The following is a 21,867-nucleotide window of genomic DNA, read 5'->3' on the forward strand; positions in this document are numbered from 1 at the left end:
CCAACTCTTACATCAGGAAGCAAGAGCTGCTGACTCCAGAAGAGCATCCTTCCTTTCTGACTGTGAGGACCTTGCTCTTGGCTCAGAGAAAATGGCCAGAAGATGAGAACTCAGCAGGTGGAGGAGACTTCAGCAGGGCAACACCCCCAGTACCTCTGCACCAGCGCTCCCACCCTGCCCCTTACCGGATAGATCTGTTTTCCACTCTATTCTCAAGGTAGTCTGAGGTCAGAAGGAAAACATGCTCTGAGAACTGCGGCTGAAACAATCAAGGAATGTTTTAGAGACTAAAGCAAGGAGCTGGAGGTACACAAACTTGGGTTCAAATCTGGGATGGTCACTTATAACCATAAGACTTGAGCCAGTTACTGAGCTTCTGAGTCATTAGTTCACTCTCTAAAATAAGTCATAATAGGGCTCACAAGACTCTGCATGGCCCAGCCCCTACCTAGCTCTCCAACCTCATCTCCTTCCCACTCCCAACTCTGGCCACACCATCTTTCTTTCAAATGTCTCCTGTACTCGTCATGCTATACACAGACTGGCTCACTCAGCATTCATTCCAACCCCTCTTAGCTTGACCCCATGCACTACTAAAGAGTCCAAATATAACCACAGAGGACTGAGTAAGAACCAAGTCCCATTGCAAGACAGGCAGGGGCAAAGCATCCATGTAGTTGGCCTGGGTCACGTGTGGCACAAGTCTGAAAGCTATGGCAGTGGCTTCCCAAAAAAAGTTCCTGGTTGTAGCACAGACAAAGCTCCCTTGGCAAGCAGGTCTACTGGGTGGTTTGGGGGAACTCTTTCTTCTGCTCAGAACACAAGTTTTCTCTCCAGTCCTTCCGAAGATTTTGTATGCTATCTGTATTCCTCTTATAAATCCCAATCTGCTGAAACTAGCCAGAGTAGTTCCTGTTGTCTGCAAGTAACAACATCAGCCAACACATGCCCTTTGTCTAGGCACTCACCTCTGCAAGGAACACCTTCTCCTTACCTGCCAGCATCACCCCTCCTTTGCCTGGCTAACTCCTATTCACCCTTCACAGCTCAGCTCAAGAATCACTTGTTTGGGGATTTTATCCCTAACTGTCTAGATCCAAGTTGGTGTCTCATTTTTATCTTATGAAAGTACACCCTGCCTGTAGAACAACTGTCTGTTTGCAATACTGTGTGCATAGGTGGGTCATTTGATTCACATCTGTCTCCTCTATTGACTACAAGCTCCTTGAGGGTAAGAACCATGTTTGGAGCCCTCAAAATGCTCCTTGCATGGTGCCTAACCCCATAGAAAGCCCTTATTAAGAATCTCTGAGTGGATGATCAAAAATGACAAGCCCAGTGCTGTCAGAACAGACATACCACAAGTAGATGACTTTAAAGAACAGAAATTGACTTTTCTCCCATTTCAGAAGGCGAGAAGCCGGCATTTAAGACTGTCGCTCCATAGTGAAATACTTTCTTGTCTATTTCAGCTCCTAGAAGCTGCCAGCCACTGAGCTTGCAGCTGCATCTGCTCTGTCTTTCTCTTCCCCCTGTGTGTGTGTCTGTGTCTAAAGTGCTCTTTATAACTCAGAAGTGATTAGCTTTAGGACCCATACTACTCTGATATGACCTCAATAACAGAAAAGAAAACACCTATTTCCAAACAGGGTCATATTGACAGGTACACAAGTTAGGATTTCAACGCAGATGGAGGAGCGGGGTCACGGGGGGTGGGGGTGGGGGTGGGGTGGGGGTACACAATTCAATCCATAACCCCTCCCCTTTGAGACTGCTGAGGGGACTGAACGAGCACCTGCATGTGAAGCACTCAGGTCCCAATCACCACATTTGTGACTGTGGTGACAATCACGATTGGGAGAGGTATTTTGGAGCATGATGCTACCTGCTCACCTAAGACCCAGGGAAACAATGATGACCTTGGGGCCTTTGTAAAGAAGGCGACAGTCACCACAGTGCATTAAGGAAAGTGGAGGATCCTAACCTCCCCTTCCAGAGCATCTGGGGCCCAGGGCCTCCTCCCTCAGACATCACAGTGTCTTACTTGTCCAAAGGAAAAACACATTCACTTCTAGTTCAGGACTACTAAGAGTGATGAACCAATAAAAACAATATTGAAAAGAAAAAAAGGCACAAACTATGAATAGCAACCAACTCACAGCAAAGGAAACTTAAGATGTTCCACTTCACTGCTAAAGGGAAATGCTAATTCAGACTAGATTGAGATCACTTTGCACTCTATCAAATTAGCAAAACATCCTGCTAGCACACTGTGTTTGCAAGGGTATAGGGGAAATACACATTTTGAACCATTGTTGGTGAGTCTGGAAATTGGGACAGCCTCCAATTTGAAAATCGCTATCTAAAATTACAAATATAGAGACATTTTGATCTAATAATTCCATTTCTAGAAAATGATCCTATGTCTCCACCTGTATCTATAAACATATTACTGCCAAGTCAATTTCAACTCACAGCACCCTAGAACAGAGAACTGCTTTATAGGATTTCCTAGGCTGTAAATCTTTATGGAAGCAGACTGCCGCCAACTTTCTCCCACAGAGTAGCCAGTCGGTTCAAACCACCAACTTTTCAGTTAGCAGTCCAATGCTTAACCCACTGCATGACCACACACACACACACACACACACACACATATATATAATGTTCAAAAAATACTGCAAGCGAAAGTACTAGATGTCAATCAGGTGGGGCTGATGAAATGATCTGTGGAAGACACACAGTGAAAAAAATAAAATACTTGAAGTGTTTTTTAATGTAGTACTACAAAATGTTATTAAAGCTTATTGGTAACTGAAAATATAAAGTATATAACAGATGTATAGTATGTTACCAAGGTTGGTTGGCTATGTGCCATGGAGTCGGTTCTAACTCATAGCAACGCTGTATACAGTTTCCGAGACCATAAATCTTTATGGGAGCAGAAAGCCTCTTCATTCTCCCACAGAACAGATGGTAGTTTCGAACTACTGACCTGGAGGTTAGCAGCCCAACTCGTAACCACTACACTACCAGAGCTCCTATATAAAGGTAGAACTCTGTTTTCCTGTTAGATATAATTACATGTTGCAGCTGTGTCCTGCTGAGTAGGTTCTGACTCACAGCGACTCTGTATAGGGTTTCCAAGGAGTGGCTGGTGGGTTGGGACCAGTGAACTTGTGGCTAGCAATCCAATACTCTATAGCACCACACCAGAACCCCATATAATTACATTGCTGTTGTGGAATTAGTTCCTACTCATACTGACCCTATATAGGATTTCCAAAGAGTGACTGGTGAGTTTGAACTGCTGATCTTGTGTTTCAAACAACCTTGAGGTCTAGTGTTTTATCCTACAGCGCTAATACATGATGTGACATTATGTATTGGTGGTGGTGGTGGTTATGGTGGTGGTGGTGGTGGTGGTGGTGGTGTTAAATGCCATCAAGTCAGTTCTGAGTTATATGGCGATCTTATGTAGGGTTTCTGAGGAGCAACTGATAGGTTTGAACCACCGACCTTGTGGTTAGCAGGTCAGTGTTTATCCAACAGCATTATGTATGAGTATACCTACGTTTGCTTATAAAAGTATTTACTTATATATACATAAAATATTCCTATAACAACACAGAGGAAATGGGTAATTTAGGCACTGTGGGATCACAAGATTGGTTTAAACCTCAAGATTGGTGGTTCAAGCTCCCCAGCCACTCCTTGGAAACCCTGTACAGGATTGCTTGACTCATCAGAGCATCCATGAGCCTTTATTCAGATGGCTGGTCAGCCTGAGGGTTTGACTGTGGCAGGAAGAGCAGAGGACGGTGAAAGAGTTCAATGAGAGAGGGGTACTTCCTGTGAGCGTCAAAGGCAGAGCACTCAGTCAAGGGGAGGCAGGGAAAGATTCAAAAAGTAAAAATGGGGTGGTTTTAAAATAAAAAGTCTGAGGGCCACCCTATGAAAAACAGCCCAAGGGCCAAATGATGCCAAGAGAAGTAATTCACTGATCCTGAAAGTACACCTGGGGCCCCAACTGGCCTCTGCGAATACCTCCCTGGTCTGAGTATTCGGGGTACCTAGCATGTGCCATTGTTTACTCGCTTCACTCTTCTTCCCAACTCAGAGCACCGGCTCTCTCATCACCCAACTCTAACCCAACTCACTCAATTGCATCCCAATCTGTCAGCTACAATGTCTGTTCTCCACTTTCTGTATCTTCCCAGTATCCCAGTCTGATCTCTTCACAAACTAGCATTCATACCATGGGAAGTTCTCTGGGTGCAGTTTCAGCCTCCCCAAAAGACTGAATTTCTCCATCAAAATTCTTAGAACAAACCGTTTTCTTGCGATGACTAGCATTTATTTTCTAGTCAGCACCACTCTAACAAAGCCTCGGGGGTCTTGGTTTCTTTCTCCATCCATCCCAGATGTAATTTATCTAGTTTGAATACTTCCCAAAGGACCCAATGTGCAGAGATAGTCTGTTTCTGGCCACAAATTCCTAGTTACATCCAGAAGAGAGGGGAGATTGGCAAAAAATCGATATTGCGAGAAAATACACAAGGAAAGGCAGCAACTAAGGCTAACAAAATATTTTTCAAGGTCCATACTTTCAGATTTACATGGTGGCTGGCTGGCCATGTCTACCATCCCTCTCCTACCTGTTCATTATGAAACTTCCACCAAAGATGCAGTCAAACCCCTAGTTGAATGGGAAAGTGACATGTTCCTCTAAATTCTAATCACCATGATTTCATCTCGGAAGTAAGAAGCGTTGTGAGTACTGAGAATTTGACCCATAAGCCTGTTTTGCTCATCCCAGTATCAGCCCCCATCCTGGAGAGAGAAGCAAATATCACAACATGTATGTTTTCAGATGGAGTCCTGGTATGGTGCTGTATGATAAGCACTTTACCGCTAACAACAAGGTTGGTAGTTCAAACCCATTCCTCAGAAACCCTACACAGGGTCTCTATGAGTCAGAAGTGACTCCATGGCACTTAGCAACAACAGCTAATGATGTTTAGGGTCCAAAAGTGAGTGTATAGTAATTTTTTTTTTTACCTTATTGTGATTTGCGTAAAAGCTTACAAAGTAAATCAGTTTTCCATTCAACAATTCATACACATTTTGTGTCATGCCACTGACTGCCATTCCCACAATGTAAGAGCAGTCCTCTCACTTTCACCAGTGTTTCCAATTTCCATTCATCCTTCTTCCAATGCCTTCTGTCTTCTGAACTTTGTCCCTAGGCAAATGCTGCCCTTTTGATCTGGAATGGCTGATTGTTCTAAGGAGTGTTGTTGTCAAGTGCCATCAAGTCGATTCTGACCCATAGCGACCCTGTATAGGGTTTCCAAGGAGCAGCTGGTGAGCTTGAACAGACGATCTTACAGTTCAAACGGCTTTGCAGTCTGGCACATTAACGCACAATGCCACACCAGGACTCCTCTAAGGAGTAAAGAGTGTCTTAATTTCAAAGAAAAGGTATATTTATTTGTGTGCTAATTTCTAGTGAGACCTGGATGGAAGTATATTTGATTATTAAATTTCCCAAACCTGTATCTTGAGGTCAGATAAAAATATATTGCACATGTTACATAGCAGAACAACTACATTCACACATGTATTCATGAAACATTTCTGGAACGATATAAAAGATACGGGCAGCTTTGGTTGCCTCTGAGATGGGGAATCATTAATGAGCAGACTGTCATTACTCTGACGGAATTGCACAGGTGAAATGAGCAAAGGAGCAATGAACCATTTTTTAAGAATATAAAAATGGAAACATCACATACCCAAGAAAATATGTTCCATGCCATCGTTTAAAAAAAAAATAGAAGAATTGCGTGAAAAAGAGAAAACACAAAAGGCTAAAAGCAGGATGGAGAGAAAAGTTTCCTCACAGAGAACACTGACCACATGGAAAGTCAGCAGGAGGCCCGAGTGTCAAGGGAGAAAAGCAACAAGATGCTGTGGCTGCAGAGGTCAACAGTCAGGTTCTGGGTCAGCAGACAGCAGAGAGTGAAAGGTTTCAATGAAGGGAGTGGGGTGACCAGCTTTGTGTGTTTAAAAATCAATGCCTATCCACAGTGAGGCTAGTGGATTTGAAGAGAGCCAGAGTGGAAGCAAGAAGAAAGAAAGGAAGGCAACTATCATAGATTGTTGTTGTTGTTGTTGTTGTTGTTGTTGTTGTTAAGTGCTGTCGAGTTGGTTCCGACCCATAGCAACCTTGTAGAGGGTTGCAGAGGAGCAGCGGGTGAGCTTGAACCACGGACCTTGCAGTTCAAACGGCTTTGCAGTCTGATGCATTAGCCCAGAGCGCCACACCAGGACTCCTATTATAGATTCAGTGACTGATATGAGAGTGAAATGGCCAGGACTTGGTGACTGACAGGGCATAAAGGGGGAGAGGAATGTCGAAGACAAAGACCAGGACCTGGCCTACACTAATGGTGGATGGAAACAGAAATACAGGGTTCGACGCTGGTTTTGTGGGGAAGAAATGTCAGCTTCCAGTGGCAGGGACAATTCAAGTGAAGACATCTAACAGATGGAGATTTGTGGACATCAGTAAGTAGAGTGAGAAGCAGGTCCCAAATCACCAATGTATAAGGAAGGGGGAAGCAGAGGAGAAATTGAAAAAGAAGCTGAAGAAAAGACAGTCATTGATGTCAAATAAGTAGAGGGCCAAGGAAAACGAGGGCAGCTCTCAATGGGATGGCTTGACACAATGCCAACAGGAATGGACTCAAGCATACGAATGATCATGAAGATGGCGCCAGACCTAGCAACATTTCATTCGGTCACACATGAGGCTGATGGCAACTTTCAGCAACGACAAGTCACAGACACAGGAGGAAAACCAGGCAAGTGTGGCACACTGAACACCAAGGGGCAAGAGCATCTCCAGGAAAAGGTGGTCAGTGTCAAAAACCATGAAGAGGTCAAATCAGAAAAATGCAGCACAACGCAGTTTTTGGAAACCCTGGCCGAAATATAACCAAGATACAATTCTAAATCCTATGCCATCAAAATTTCAAAGGACTAAATGTTCTACATATTGAGGACAGCTGGTAAAAAGCGGAGGGCTCTAACAACCAGAAATGTCTTCTCTCACAGTTCGGGAAGCTGAAGTGTGAATTCAGAGCGCTAGCTGTGGAGAAAGGGCCTGGTCTCCTTACAGCATCTGCAGGCCCAGCATTCCTTGGAGAGCTCCATGTGTCTTGACATCAGTCATTCCCTGAAACTAGAAGCAGTGTCACAGTGCGGGAACTCTGGGCCCAGGGCCGCACTCCATTGCAGGCTTGTCTTCCTTGGTGGTAGCAAGTCCCTCTTTCTTGGCTGTTAGCTCTTGTAAGATAAAAAGGTGTTGCATGACATACCCTTGGGAATCTCCCATCATCGGACAGAGTCCTGGTGGGGTTAAGGATGGAATATCTCACCCTTAATCCTCTTATTGATTTATCACATCATGGCGGGCCATCACATTACTATCAAACTACTTAGAATCATGGTCCAACCAAGCTGACACATATTTGGGGGGGGGGGAGGGGAGGCACAATTCAATCCATGACACTTAGTATCTGAAATTTCCAGGGAGAGAGGGCAGTCCAAAAATTTTATGGAAAAATTTGAAATTCCTCAAATATTAAGCAAAAATGACTATCATTCCAATTCTGTGGCATATCGTTCAGCATAAGCACCCTAAAATGCTAAGACAGTATTGACCCAGAGCCCCTAAAAGTCTCCCCCAACACGAGAGGTCATGTCTCTTCTAACCAGGCAGGAGGATCTTGAATGCAATACTACAGAGGACCCTAGGAGAAAGTGAGCTGGTTGCCATCACCTCGTTAACGTGACAATGTGAGGGGAATTCATGACCCAACCCAGCCTATCATTATGCCTGAGAAACAGGAATCCCCTACCACCAGACCCTTTGCTTTGAATCCCCTCCTCTACATGACTAATTCAGGTTGGCATTTTGCTTTCGTTGACCAGCAGAAGGAGGAAACCTAAGACCTAAAGACAGAAAAACATATTAGCCATAGAGACTATAAACTGCTGTCAGGAGAAAAGCCCCTTGCTCTCTTATTAAACAAAAGACAAAGCAAAAACAGGAAGCGGGGAACCCTCCCTCAATGCCAAGCATTAGGAGAACCGACTTTATGCACTGTTTCAATGGACTGCTAAAATCCATTCCAAGTCATTCATAGTACAGAAAAAAAAAAGCAACATGCCCAAAGTCACACAAACTTCTGCTAGGTCGCATAAGAAGCTGTCAGGTTTTCTCTGCACTACACCCCAGCATCTTCTAATGGACAATCGATGCCAAATACCCATGTCCACACCCCAGTATTCTCCCCCCAAAAGCGCCAGACCCCTGTACTCTACCATCTCTTAGACACTTGCTTTTGGCTATCTGAACAGCTCAAAGGTCACCACCGTCCAACAGTAAATTCCTGATGGCTCCCTAACACCAGTTCCTCTTCCAGGCCTCCTTAGCTCAATGGATCACCACCCATTAGGTCCCTGAGTCAGAGATTAAGGACGTGTGTCCAGTTTTGAATTCCACTCTCATTCTTTTCTAAGTGTGACCAAATTAAATTATGTCATTAGACCCCAGGTTTTGTCAACTGAAAAAAAATACAACAGTAATTAGTTACTCCATGAAAAAACTGTATTTTAAAAAGATCCCATATGTATGCAGTGCTAAGAACATAGAAAGAGCCTTGACATCCACAGATCCCTCTGTTAAGTATCATCTGCTTGCCTACTCCCCCATTCTCATCTCCTCACCTGGATAGCTGCTGTAACTCAAATGCTAAGATCCCCAAGAAACCTTCCTTGGTCACTCCCTGCTTGTCAAGGCTAGATCTTACTCTGGCCTGAACTTTTTACCCTCAGATCACAAGGTAAGTTTTATTCATCACTTACCAGAATATTATTATTTACTTTGTGACTAGTTTGATTAATGATCATCTGCTTCAAAAGCCAGAAAGCTCCATGATGGCAGAGACTGGGAATGCTATCCCTTGTTTTTGTGTCCTCAACACAGTGAGTGGCACTTAACAGGTATGTTTATACAAATAATGTGCTCTGTATTTGTTTCCTTTGTTGCCAACCACACAACTTTTACTCAACCCCACACATTATTTTGTAACCATTATACGTGTGGACGTGTTATTTATTCTATGTGTGGACGTCTTACTTACGTGGGCCTGATCTTCATGAAAAACAGAGTACTTACTAATTATTAATTAAGTCAAAGTTGTAGGAAGCATGTTTATCAGCAGGGAAAGGGGCCCAGAGATTAGAACTCATGGGGTGCCTATTTCAGGTGAGAGTTCATGACCATCCCATGCAAGGGGCAAGGGAGAAAGGGGCCAGCGAGCCCAGGCCTACAGCTGAGGAGTTCAACCTCTCTGGGAAGCAGGAGGGATTTCGTCTAGACAGCCCTGAAGGTATTGTACAGGAACCTGCACAGCTACACCCCGGAGATTTGGGGCTTCCACTCCAGCCCCTCCAATAATGTAACCGTCATTCCACAATAGGTGTGGTTCTTGTGTTAAAAGACAACTGTCTACCCCAACCTGGGGGAAAATTGAGCTGTGCAGGACTGAGGAAAGAGGGGCACCCTGGTCCTCCAATGTGCTATCAATAAGGGATTTTCAAAAAACCCAAAAATTTTAACACTGAAGTTTGTTTCTGCATCAACTCTAGCTAGAACTGAGCTTCTCTGAGAGAGAATACAGATGAGCTACTTCTGCCTTCCAGAAGCTTACAACCTAACTGAAGACAAAACACAAGGAGAGCTTATAATATGCATTCATTGAATGAATAATGATAAAGACACGATGGGCTCTTTTGGGAAAACTACAGCTCAGCTCTCCTACAGGGGGTGCCTAAAGATTAGGGAGATAGAGACAGAAGGGCATTTAAGACTTAACAAAAGGACAAGAGCCAGCCACATATATTCTAGAGTTACTGAGAAGGGGTAGACACATATGCAGAAAAGAGTCAGGAAACCATACAAGCAACACAACAAGGAATGTGGTATTTGTAAGGAGGTAGGGAGCAGTTTTACATCTTCCTTATAATAAAGAAAGGACCCATCCCAAAGCCTTGTCGCCAAAGTCTAAAGTGGGTCAACCACTCTCCTACTCACAGAAAGCACACAGTATCACTTACCCGGATAAGGGTTGCCTGAAGACGAGGGGGCTTGGCTCCAGGGCCCCCCGATGACGTTCCTTCAGTCTGGGCAAGAGACTGTCTGGCTTCGTAAGAAGCTGAAAGAACAGGAGAGAAGTCAACGTAATATCCAAAGACCCCACTGGAATATGCCCGCACTCAAACTGAGATAGCAGCTGCATTTGAGGGCGGAACTGGAAAAGAACCGAGGGCCCACAAATCTTGATGTGTTTGGGCTCAAGCTAACTCAACAATCTAAAGACAGGTGATTAATTCATGACAAAACTGCTCAATCTTTACAACACATTAGATTAGGAATAAACTGTGAGGGTGGAATGGTGAGAAGTTGTACTGGGATAGAGAAGTAAGAGCAGTATGTTGGAAGTGTTCCAATTTTAAATGCAAGGTCAATTCCACATACACAGTCATGCTTTCTTCATCATCGTCATCTGTTCCCCCCACCACCACCCCAAAAAAACAAATCTGCTCTTTGAACACTGAGAATCAACATTATGTTTATTTAGGGACAAACCGAATTGTATTCAAATGTGCCACCCTGCCTTCTTTACCTTATGGGAGAGAATATTAAAATAAGTACAGAAAAATATAAAAACAATGGATTCTATATTTACTATTTTTCTGTTCAATAAACTAGTTTAAAAGAAGCTTGATACCTTGCAAAAAAATTAAGCAACCAAAAAGAAAAAGAAACATTTTTTTATTCCTCCTTCCCCCTACCCTCCAGAATTCTTAATAATAACCTTGTAAATATAGTAGGAGCATGTAAGTTACAAGTGATCACATAACAGAAAGGAGAAATTATCACGCAAGTTGCAACCACCTCTGAGCTCTAGGGGTTAACAGTTCACGTTTCTGAAAGTACATCAATAAATAACATGCTTTCCTCACTGTAGAAAGCAGAGTAGCTTTCGATAGGATCACGTTTAATACAGTTTGATCTTTTTTAAATTAAAAAGGTAACAATAGCTCAAAAACAATATACCAATCACTCTTGGGTTCACATCTGCTTTTTTTTTTTTTACTTCTTCCAAGCAAGGGAAACACAACATTTAAACACATTAAAACTTCAAATTCGTTTCCTGGCAAAGCATTAAATGAACTTTTAGAACTTGCTAAGACTGGCTAAATAAGGTAAAAATTGCAAAAGAAGCATTCAAAGAAAGCATATAATCCATATCTTTCAAAGTAAGTCTCCTGAAATGATTCTGTAGGGTACTATAATGGTGGACACATGATAATGAGGCATTTGTCAAAGCCCATAGGACTATGGAACACAAAGAGTGAACCCGCATGTGAGCGAGTCCATAGTAATGTATCCATGTGGTTTCATGCATTGTAACATATGGACAACAGAGACGCAGGATGTCAGTGATGGAAGAAGCAGTGTGCAGGGGAAGTGGAGGCTTATGGGAACTTTCTGTACTTCCTGCACAATTCTTTGGTACACCAAAATCTGCTCTAAGAAATAAAAAGTATTTTAAAAATACGTAAGGAATTTTTTTTAATGTCAAAAAAATAATAATAAGTTTCAGTTCGTCTACAGTCATTTTCTTCTGAGTTGTTCTTGTTGTGAAGTGCCTTTGAGTTGGTTCCAACTCATAGCAACTCTGTATAGGGTTTCCAAGTAGCAGCTGGTGGGTTTGAACTGCCAATCTTGTGGTTAGCAGTCCAATATCTATCTTACAGCACCACACAAAAATGGAATCAATTTTGATGAAATACCAAATTAACCCTTTAATACTAACTGCTCTGTGCTGAAAGTTTCTAAACACAGTTAACTGCAGCGTGATTAGGATGCTATTGTTGTGAGCCTTCCCTGGGAAGCTGCTCCCACATGCCTCTGGTTTCCATAAGAGGGAGGACGTTTTTATTGCCCTGAGGAGGCAGCCAGCTGCCCCAAGGCTCGTCACCTGCAAGGTCCATCCCTGGATTGAAGACAGACCTATGTCATCAGTAAGACTCAAAAGAATGCTCAGCTACATGCTGGACACTAATGGAGACAGCTGACCTTACCAGCCTTGTGGGAAGTCTGGGAAGCATGGGTTGGCCAAGCCTACCTGGGACCGGAAAGGTGAGTTTATGAAGCCTATCTAATCAAAAATCTAGGCCAGGTGCCATATTGGTACTAACGCCATATTCTGGCCATCATCAATCTGAGTTCTGTCTCGTTTCTCAACTGGATCCGAAGTTGGAGATCAAAAGATAAGCATTATTTATTGCTTCTACTTGCTTTTATTCCAAATGAAATGCAAAGCATGTAATGCAATACAAGATAAATAATTCTTAGCTCCCTTTACAAGAGAATGAATAAGGAACTAAATAAGCCCTAAAGATTTTATCATTTTTTAAGTTCACTGTCTACCAGGAACAGAAACCATGGGAAATTGCCATAAAGACTGCATCTGCAGTCAACTCCATGAATGCTATGCCACAGTCACTTTCAAGAATACATCAGAGCTTCTTGGTGACCACGCTCGTCACCAATAAGGGGAAGTGAGGGAAAACCTGGAATGAAGCAGCGAGCTAAGCCCTACAATGTTCAATACACTCCTATGAACCCAGGTGGAGACATGGTTGGCCAGCAGTGTGGCAAGACCTGGGGACTCTTGGGCCCAGAGGCACAGAGGACTAGAGTGGAGAGTGAAGTGTCCAGCTGATAAGAAGAGAGGGCATATGCACAAGAACATCCATGCGTGCAGATAATACCCACTTGACCTGGCTTCAATAACTGGATGATCAGAGCTCCACCTCACAATTGTTGCCACGCTTGAGCCCATCGATGATGCCACTTGGCCAATCCATCTCACTGGGGGTCTTCCTCTTTTTCTCTGACCCTCCAACTTACCAAACATGATGTCCTTCTCCAGCAACAGGTCTCTCCTGACAACATGTCCGAAGTATGAGACATGAAGTCTGGCCATCTTGGCCTCCAAGGAGCACTCTGGCTGCACTTCTTCCAACACAGATCTGTTAGTTCTTTCGGCAGCCCATGGCACTTTCTATGTTCTCCTCCAACACCATAACTCAAAAGCATCAATTCTTCTACGGTCTTCCTTATTCACTGTCCAGCTTTCGCATGCATATGAGGTTATTGAAAATACCATGGCTTGGGTCAGGTGCACCTTAGTCCTCAAGCTGACATCTTTGCTCTTCAACATTTTAAAAAGGTCTTATGTTGTTTCCATGAATGTTGATGGTTGATTCAAGAAGAATGAAGTCCTTGACAACTTCAATCTTTTCTCCATTGATAAGAATGTTGTTTCTTGGTCCAGTGGTGAGGATTTTTGTTTTCTTTACATTGAGATGCAATCCATACCGAAGGCTGTGCTCTTTGATCTTCATCAGTAAATGTTTTAAGTCCTCTTCACTTTCAGCAAGTGAGGTTGTATCATCTACATATTGCAGGTTGTTAATGAGTCTTCCTCCAATCCTGATGTCACGTTTTTCTTCATATACCCCAGCTTCTCAGATTATTTGCTCAGCATACAGGCTGAATAAGTATGGTAAAAGAATACAACCTTGTGGCACACCTTTCTTCATTTGAAACTATTCCGTGTTTAAAACTTAGTCTGCTATAAAACCATAACTCGCACAGGTCCCACTACTTAAGAATCAAGGCATAAATTCAGAAAAGCCCCAGAATGTTTAGGAAGACTCTTAGTAAGTATCACAAAGTCTTAACAGTGTTTTAGGCTTGATACTAGAGATCAACAGGGAGATGGAGCTAGAAATAGCAAAGCAGATGCTGTGTATGTCAGTGGTTGACAGCAAGGTGAAAGCCAGAGAGAAGAGTTAAGAAATGGATGGTAACAAAAAACAAAACAAAATATGGGAGACTTAAGAAAAACTGAGTTCTGAAAACACAGGGAAAGAGAGAAGACATGTGAGCTTCACTAATTTCTTAACTAAACAAGTATGACAGGTTAAAAAAAACAAACAGTTTAAGAGAATACTTTGAGTAAACTCCACAGACATTATAAAAACAGGAATGAATAAGCTTTGAAGTGAACACCATCAATCAGAAGCAAGAACCACAAGGTAGACTAAAGTTGGAGACAGAAGACCCCTCCCCCTTTCTATGATTTAGATCAGGGATCGTAACATCCAGCCCACAGGCCATGTAAGACCCTCAAAATCATTTGGTCTGGCCCTGCCAAGGCAACTACAGTTCCAGCCATCATATTTATTATTACTAAGTGGTGTCAAGTTGGTTCCAAGTCATAGAGATCCTGCATAGGGTTTCCAAGGAGCAGCTGGTGAGTTTGAACTGCCAATCTTGCAGTTCAAACCGACCTTAAGGTTCATTGCTTATCCTACGGTGCCACACCAGGACTCTAGCTACCACATTGGTGGTGATGGTGGTAGTGGTGTGCCGTGGAGTCATAATGACTTGAATAGGGTCTCTGAGGATGTAAATCTTCAAGGGAGCCAAATCTTTTTCCCACGGAACGGCTGGTAGTTTCGAACTGCTGACCTTGAGATTATCAGCCCGACTCATAACCACTACACTACCAGAGCTCCTTCTTAGTCGTCACATTCAGGGTGAGTTAATTAAATGTTTGGCCAAACAGAGCAAGCTAATTGTTAAGTTGATAATTTTGTATGGCACACAAATGATGTAAAAATGTTTTGGCTGAAAAAAGGGCCCCCATCCCAGATTTGGAGTCCTGGTGTGGCACTGTGGGTTAATGTGCCAGACTGCAAAGCCATTTGAACTGCAAGTTCGGCGCTTCAAGCTCACCAGCTGCACCTCGGAAACCCTATACAGGGTCGCTATGGGTCAGAAATGGCTCGACGGCACGTAACAACAACAAATCCCAGATTTAGATAGATGGAGAAGTCTATAACCTTACTTTGTTAATGACATTGTTCCCAGCTACAAGGACGTTGTTGTTGTTGTTAAGTGCCATTGAGTTGGTTCCAACTCACAGGGTTTCTGAGGAGTGAACTTGATCCACCAAACTTGCAGTTCAAACCGGCCTTGCACATTAATCCACAGCGCTCCACCAGGAATGCACAGCCTCCTAATTGATGGGTGGATCCAGAAAACACAACTCCTTGAATAACCAGAGAATTGTTGCTCTGACTCTATCCTATAGGTATGCTGCACAAAGGCGAACCTAGGAGAAAAACCAGGAAGGAGTAACAGTCTAGAAAATGATATTTCAAGAATCAAAGAGTAATGACAATAAGAGGTCACTTTACACATAACAGAATAGTTGAAGTTAAAAACACTGGGGAGGCCAGTCACACTTCTGTCTCCGCCAGAGATGCACGGAGGGCGGCGGAGTGGCAGTCAGAGGGTGGAGTGGCAGCCGGAGAGCGGAGTCTCCGCAGGAGGGCAGAGTAGTGGCTGGAGGGCGGGGACAAGACCAGAGGGCGGAGTCGTGGCCGGAGGACACGACGTGAGCCCACTTCCGGCGGGTAGGTGGCGCCAGTGATAGCCATGGCGATGGCGGTGGAGTCGGCGCTCCAAGTTGTGGAGAAGCTGCAGGCGCACCTGACCGTGAACTCAGACCCCAAGCAGCTACTGAAATATTTGAAGGAACTCTCTACTTTGCCGATTACGGTAGACATTCTTGCAAAGACTGGGGTTGGCAAAACAGTAAACAGCTTGCGAAAACACGAGCACGTAGGAAGCTTTGCCAGAGATTTGGTGGCTGGGTGGAAGAAGTTGGTTCATGTGGAACGGAACTCTGAGCCTGAAGAACAAGACTTTGCGAAGAGTAATTCCCGAAAACGTCCCAGGGACGTTCTTCAGAAGGAGAAGGAGACGGAAGTGGACTACCAAGGAAACTGGAAAGCCTCTGGTAGTCGATCCTACAGCCCTGACCACAGACAGAAAAAACACAGAAAACTCGCAGAGCTTGAGAGACCCCACAAAGTCTCATCAGCTTACTCTTCAGACCATAAATCTTCCGACTACGGCCATTTCCAGCCCCCTCCATCTTCTAGCCGCCCTCATCAGATGTGTGTGGATCATGATAGATCTCCAGAGGAGAACCACGAGCCCACTGTTCTACACCAGAAGCCTGCAAAAGGCCACAGCAATACCTTTAAGGACAAACTGGGTGTCAGTCAAGAACAACGCTTGGGTGAATCCCAGAGTAAAGGGGTGGTGTGCCAAAGCAAAGAGTACAGATCTTCCCACAAGGAAAAGTGCTTGGCAGATACCAGGAGAGATGAGAAGGCCTCTTCTCTGAGCAGAGAGAAGTCAGACAAGGCCATTTCCAAAGAAGAAAACCGAAGGGCACTCACAAAGGAGAAGCCAGCATCTGCTGTTGCCAAGAAAGAGAAGGAAAGAGAAGGCAGCAGCATCAAGAAGAAATTTTTACCCCCATTAGAGGTGGCTTCTGACAACCCCCTAAAAAAGCCAAAGCACAGAGACTCAGAGAAAACCAAATCAGACAAAAATAAGTCAAGTTTAGACAACTCAGACATAGGAAAGGGGGCTGGAGACCTACTACCCAAGGTAAAAGAGAAGGTTCCCAACAATCTAAAGACTCAAGAAGGGAAACTAAAACCTCCCAATCGGGATAGAAAGTCAGTGGGCTCCCTCCCTAAAGTTGCCGAGGCAGATATGGATGACAAATTCGAGCAGCCCACCATGTCTTTTGAATCATACCTCAATTACGACCAGCCCCGGAAGAAAAAGAAAAAGACTGTGAAAACTTCAACCACTGCACTTGAAGGTAAAGGACTTAAGAAAAGTGATTCTAAAAGCACTGGTAAGAACTGGGACTCAGTTAAGAAATTACCTAAGGTGAACGAAAACAAAACCGAGAAGTCGCAGCTGCCTGGAGCCGACTCAGCCAAGCTGAAGAAGATCCCCAGTGCTGTACTGCCAGTGTTGCCAAACCTCCCATTACCCATGATACAGGCCAATTACCTCCCATTGCCTTCCCTACAACCAAAGCGAAAAGTGCTCTCTTCACCCCAGGAAAAGGAAGAAGATGGATTTACTGGGCGTAGGATGCATTCTAAGACGCAGGTGTATGCTGGTACCAAGTGTGCCTATCTCCCCAAAATGATGACCTTGTACCAGCAGTGCATCCGAGTTCTGAAAAACAACATCGATTCAATCTTTGAAGTGGGAGTAGTTCCATATTCTGTTCTTGAGCCTGTTTTGGAGAGGTGTACGCCTGATCAGCTATATCGCATTGAGGAACACAATCATGTGTTAATTGAAGACACCGACCAATTATGGAAAATTCACTGTCAACGACACTTTAAGGAAGAAAGGCCAGAAGAGTATGAGTCTTGGCGGGAGATGTACCTGCGGCTTCAAGATGCCCGAGAGCAGCGGTTACAATTACTGACAAAGAACATTCGTTCTGCACATGCCAATAAGCCCAAAGGCCGACAAGTAAAGATGGCCTTTGTCAACTCTGTGGGCAAGCCACCTCGATATGTGCAGAGGAGGCAGGAGAAGTTTGGAACAGGAGCAGTAGCTGTTCATGAGAGAATGAAGGTTAAGCCGACTCCAGACTTCACAGGAAGTAGTCATGTTTCCTTCAGTAGCAACACCCATGAGCCAGCTTACGATGGTCCAAGCACCAGCAGTGCCCACCTGGCACCAGTGGTCAGCAGCTCTGTTTCCTATGATCCTAGAAAACCAGCTGTGAAGAAAATTGCTCCAATGATGGCCAAGACGATTAAAGCTTTCAAGAACAGATTCTCCCGATGATAAACTGAGGACTTGCCTGGGAGACAGAATTTGGGAGTTGGAGGACTCAAGGGCAGTGGGGGCTGAAGAATGGCACTTCTCAAGGAGACCAGGGACTTTGTTCTGTAAAACCCGGTGGTCTTGTATCCTGCAGGTGTCAGATGTTGCATCTGTGGAAGCTGCGCCCCCACCCCCCTGCCTGGAGAATACTGCAGGATTCTGAAGAAGATGTGAACTCTCAGTCTCATTGAGGGACTTTAAGGTCAATTATACTTTTGTTGTTAACTAGCCTCTTTGTAAAGTATAAGACATGGTTTTAATTAATAAATGTTGTTCCATTTATTAACTAGATGTTTTTAAATGTTTAAAAACAATCACTAGGGAGGGGAGAGGGAGTAAAGGACTATAGAGAGTACACGACGCTAGCAAGTAAGCTCTTAGACAATGCCAAAGAGGTAGACAGCCACTCTGTCAAACTCTTTTTAGAGTTTCTTACGTACCTACACTGAGACCTAGATATGCCACACCTAGGTACCAGGGAAATAACAGCACAAGTCACAAAAAGACATGCACATGAATGTTCCATCCCTAATTCGTAACATCTGGGAAAATCCAGATGTCCATAAATAAGAGAAGGAATCATCAAATTGTAGTCCATTCATACAATACTGAGCAGCAAACGACGGACCTATCCAGCAATAGACACAGGTTTCAAACACTGTGCTGAGGGAGGACAGGCAGACACATAATGAGCAGAGCCACAGTGTATGACCCCACTGATAGGAAGTTCTAGAAGAGGCCAAACTAATCTGTGGTAATGCAATTACCATATTTACAACCTTGCTTGGGTTGGGTAGGAAACGGGCATCTCTGGGGCAGCAGACAAGTAAGTCTATTGTGATTGGTACGTGGTGTATCCAAGTAAAACTCAAACTGAAGATGTAAAACGTGTATTTTATTGTAAGTAAATTGTATCTCACTAAAATAAAAGAATGAAGGCATATCCAACCTTAACGCAGACTGATAAGAGTCAGGAAAGATGGAAAGAAGTTGCCAGTTTCCTGCCCACTGGGGGATGGCAGCCCAATTTGAACTGGGATGAAGAGTGAATGGAGCATGAAGCAGAACCAGTGAGTACAGGGGCACGTGCTTTAAGAAATATCAAAAAAGATGGTAGTGGGGGAATAAGGGAAAGCTTGAAGCAAAGCTGAGACAGTAGAGGAAAAAAATACCTCACCTGTGAAGTGAAAAACCAAACAACAGGTACCATATGAGGCATAGCACTTTAACTTCCAAGTCCAAACAAGATTAGAAATATGAAAAACTCCACTTCAATTCTAAAAACAGGGAAACCAGCCAGGGGTGACTATGACAAGAGAAAGAATTCCTGCCACAGATGAGTTTCAAATATTAATGTGACGTTCAAGTTGCAGGGTAATTGTTTTTGAGTAAATTATTAATAACGTCATCTTACATTTTCATAGGATTTAACTTACAGATTTTATAGTCATATTCTCACTTAATCCTCAGAACATCCTTCTAGAATACTATTGCCTTCCTTTAGAAGAATAGTGGGCATTGAAAATGCAGAAATGAACCTTAAGTTCTAATGGAATCCAGACTTTCTGTATCTGTGGAAGCTGGATGGGCCCCTGAAACTCATTTCCTGAGATGCTCTTTAAACCTTAAGCTAAAAATATGCCCTTAAGTCTTCTGAAAACTAAAAAATAGTTTGGCTTAACTAGTAAAGAATGTCTGCCTTGAGCATTGTGCTTTTCTATGAACTAACTATACAGAATCAAAGTGACAACTAGAATTGAAAGATTAGATAGGACCCTTAAGGAGATGTGCGTTTATATTAACAGGGGATGAGCAACTCAGCAAAGGAGGGTGAGAATGTTTGCACAACTCCAAGAATGTCATCAACGTCACGGAATTGTGCATGTAGAAACTGCTGAATAGGTGGAGGCTTTACGTGTATATTGTCAACAACAACAAAATAATTATTTTTAAAAAGAGAATGAGGATAGACTATATAAACTTAAATGGAGCAACTTCAAAAAAAAAAAAAATTAAAAGTGCTAAATCCTAGTGTGGTATTATGGGTTAAGTACTGGACTGCAAAGTCAGTTTGAACTACAAAGTTGGCAGTGCAATCTCCCTTTTTTTTTTGGGGGGGGGGGCATGCCTTTCTTCCTACTCTGTCATCATGATGAAGTCTGTCCACCATCAGTGACCCTTCTGGAATCTGAAATACTGGTGGCACAGCTTCTGGCAACACAGCAACACACAAGCCAGTGCAGAACAACAAACTGACCCATGGAGGGTGGAGAGGATCCACTGGGTAACCTGTTACCATCAAGTCAATTCTAACTCACGGCAATCACATCTGTGCAGAGCAGAATTGCTCCATACGGTGGTGTTTGTTGCTGTGCTTTAGGTGAAAGTAAACTGAGTAAATGAGCTTCCCATCACATAAAGCATTCCATGATTTTGGCTGCATACCCCACAATGTGTCCGTACTCTCACCACTTCAACCCTGGGTTCCACATTTCTTTTTGTCCAGGTTTTTGCTACCCTTTTTCTGCTTTTGGAAAATGTCCTTTTGATCATTTTTAAAAAAATAATTGGTTGCCCTAAGGAATACATACTGCTCATGTGTATTGCTTATTTTGTTGTTGTTAAGTGTCATAGAGTTAGTTCCATGATCATTGATTTTGGATCCAAGTAAAAAGAATTCTTTGACATCTTCAATGTTTTCTCCATTTACCATGATATTGTTTATTGGTCCAGTTGTGAGTTATGAGGATTTTTGTTTTCTTTACATTCGTGTACAATCCATACTGAAGACTGCACTTTCTGCTCTTCAGTAAGTGTTTTAAGTATTCTTCCCTTTCAGCAAGCAAGGTTATGCCATTCTTCTTCACTGAGTCCAGATTCTTGGATTATTTACTCAGCATATAGGTTGAATAAGCATGGTACAAGGATACAACCACGGAACACAGCTTTCTTGACTTTAAACAATTTAGTATCTCCTATTCTGTTCAAACAATTGCCTCCTAGTTTATGTACAGGTTCTTCATGATCACCATTACGTGTTTTGGAATTTCCATTCCTCACAATGTTATCCATAGTTTGCTAGGAATAACAAAGTCAAAAGTTTTTGTACAGTCAATAAAGCACAAGTAAACACCTTTCTGGTATTCTCTGGTATTCTGATATTTCAATCAAGACTTATCTTGATTTATCTGACGTCAGCAATGATACCTCTAGTTCCGCATCCTCTTATGAATCTGGCTTGAATTTCTGGAAACTCCCTGTCAATGTATTGCTGCCACAGTATTTTTTAATTATCTTCAGCAAAATTTTACTTGCATGTGATATTAACGCTATTGCTTGATGGCTTCCACTTTCTACTGGGTCACCTTTCCTTGATTTGAGCACAAATATATATCAATTTCAATCCACTGGCAAGGTACTTGTCTTCCAAATTTCTTGGCACAGATGAGTGAGCACATCCAATGCTACACCAGTTTGTTGAAACATTTGAATTTGTATTCCGTCAATTCCTGGTGCCTTGTTTTTCACAAATGCCTTAAGTGCAACTTGGACTTCCTTCAATACCATCGATTATTGAAAATATGTTACCTTTTTTTAAAAAAATTGAATTGCCCATTGAATCCCTCAATAGTTAAAGTCAAGTTTTGAATTTTTCTTCAGTTCAGCTTGAGAGATGCTGAGCTTATTCTTCCCTTTTGGTCTTTGCGCATATCATTACAATACTTTACTTCGTCCTCTCAAGCTGCCCTTTGAAATTTTCTGTTCAGCTCTTTATTTCTTCCAGTCTCTTTACCTTCTCTACATTCAAAATCAAGATTCAGAGTTTCTTCTTTTGGTCTTCATTCTTGCTTGTATTTTTAATGTCCTTTTGCTTTCTTGATTTATGATGTTCTTAATGTCATCCCACAAATCTTCTGGTTTTGGGTCAT

At 43.0% G+C, this 21,867-nt stretch overlaps 1 protein-coding gene and 1 pseudogene across 2 annotated transcripts in view; one reads left to right on the top strand and one right to left on the bottom strand.

Moving 5' to 3' along the window:
* The window catches only part of REPS2 (RALBP1 associated Eps domain containing 2), a 284,312-nt gene that overhangs the window by 135,463 nt on the left and 126,982 nt on the right, over positions 1-21,867 (bottom strand). For both annotated transcript variants that reach the window (XM_006835601.1, XM_006835600.1), the window contains exon 5: positions 10,192-10,289. In XM_006835601.1, the coding sequence (XP_006835664.1) occupies positions 10,192-10,289 (98 nt within the window). The remainder of the gene's footprint in view (positions 1-10,191; positions 10,290-21,867) is intronic.
* Positions 15,596-17,899, top strand: LOC102832952 (annotated as a pseudogene).

The sequence above is a fragment of the Chrysochloris asiatica genome, unplaced genomic scaffold (genome assembly GCF_000296735.1).
Source record: "Chrysochloris asiatica unplaced genomic scaffold, ChrAsi1.0 scaffold00018, whole genome shotgun sequence".
Lineage (NCBI taxonomy): Eukaryota > Metazoa > Chordata > Mammalia > Afrosoricida > Chrysochloridae > Chrysochloris > Chrysochloris asiatica.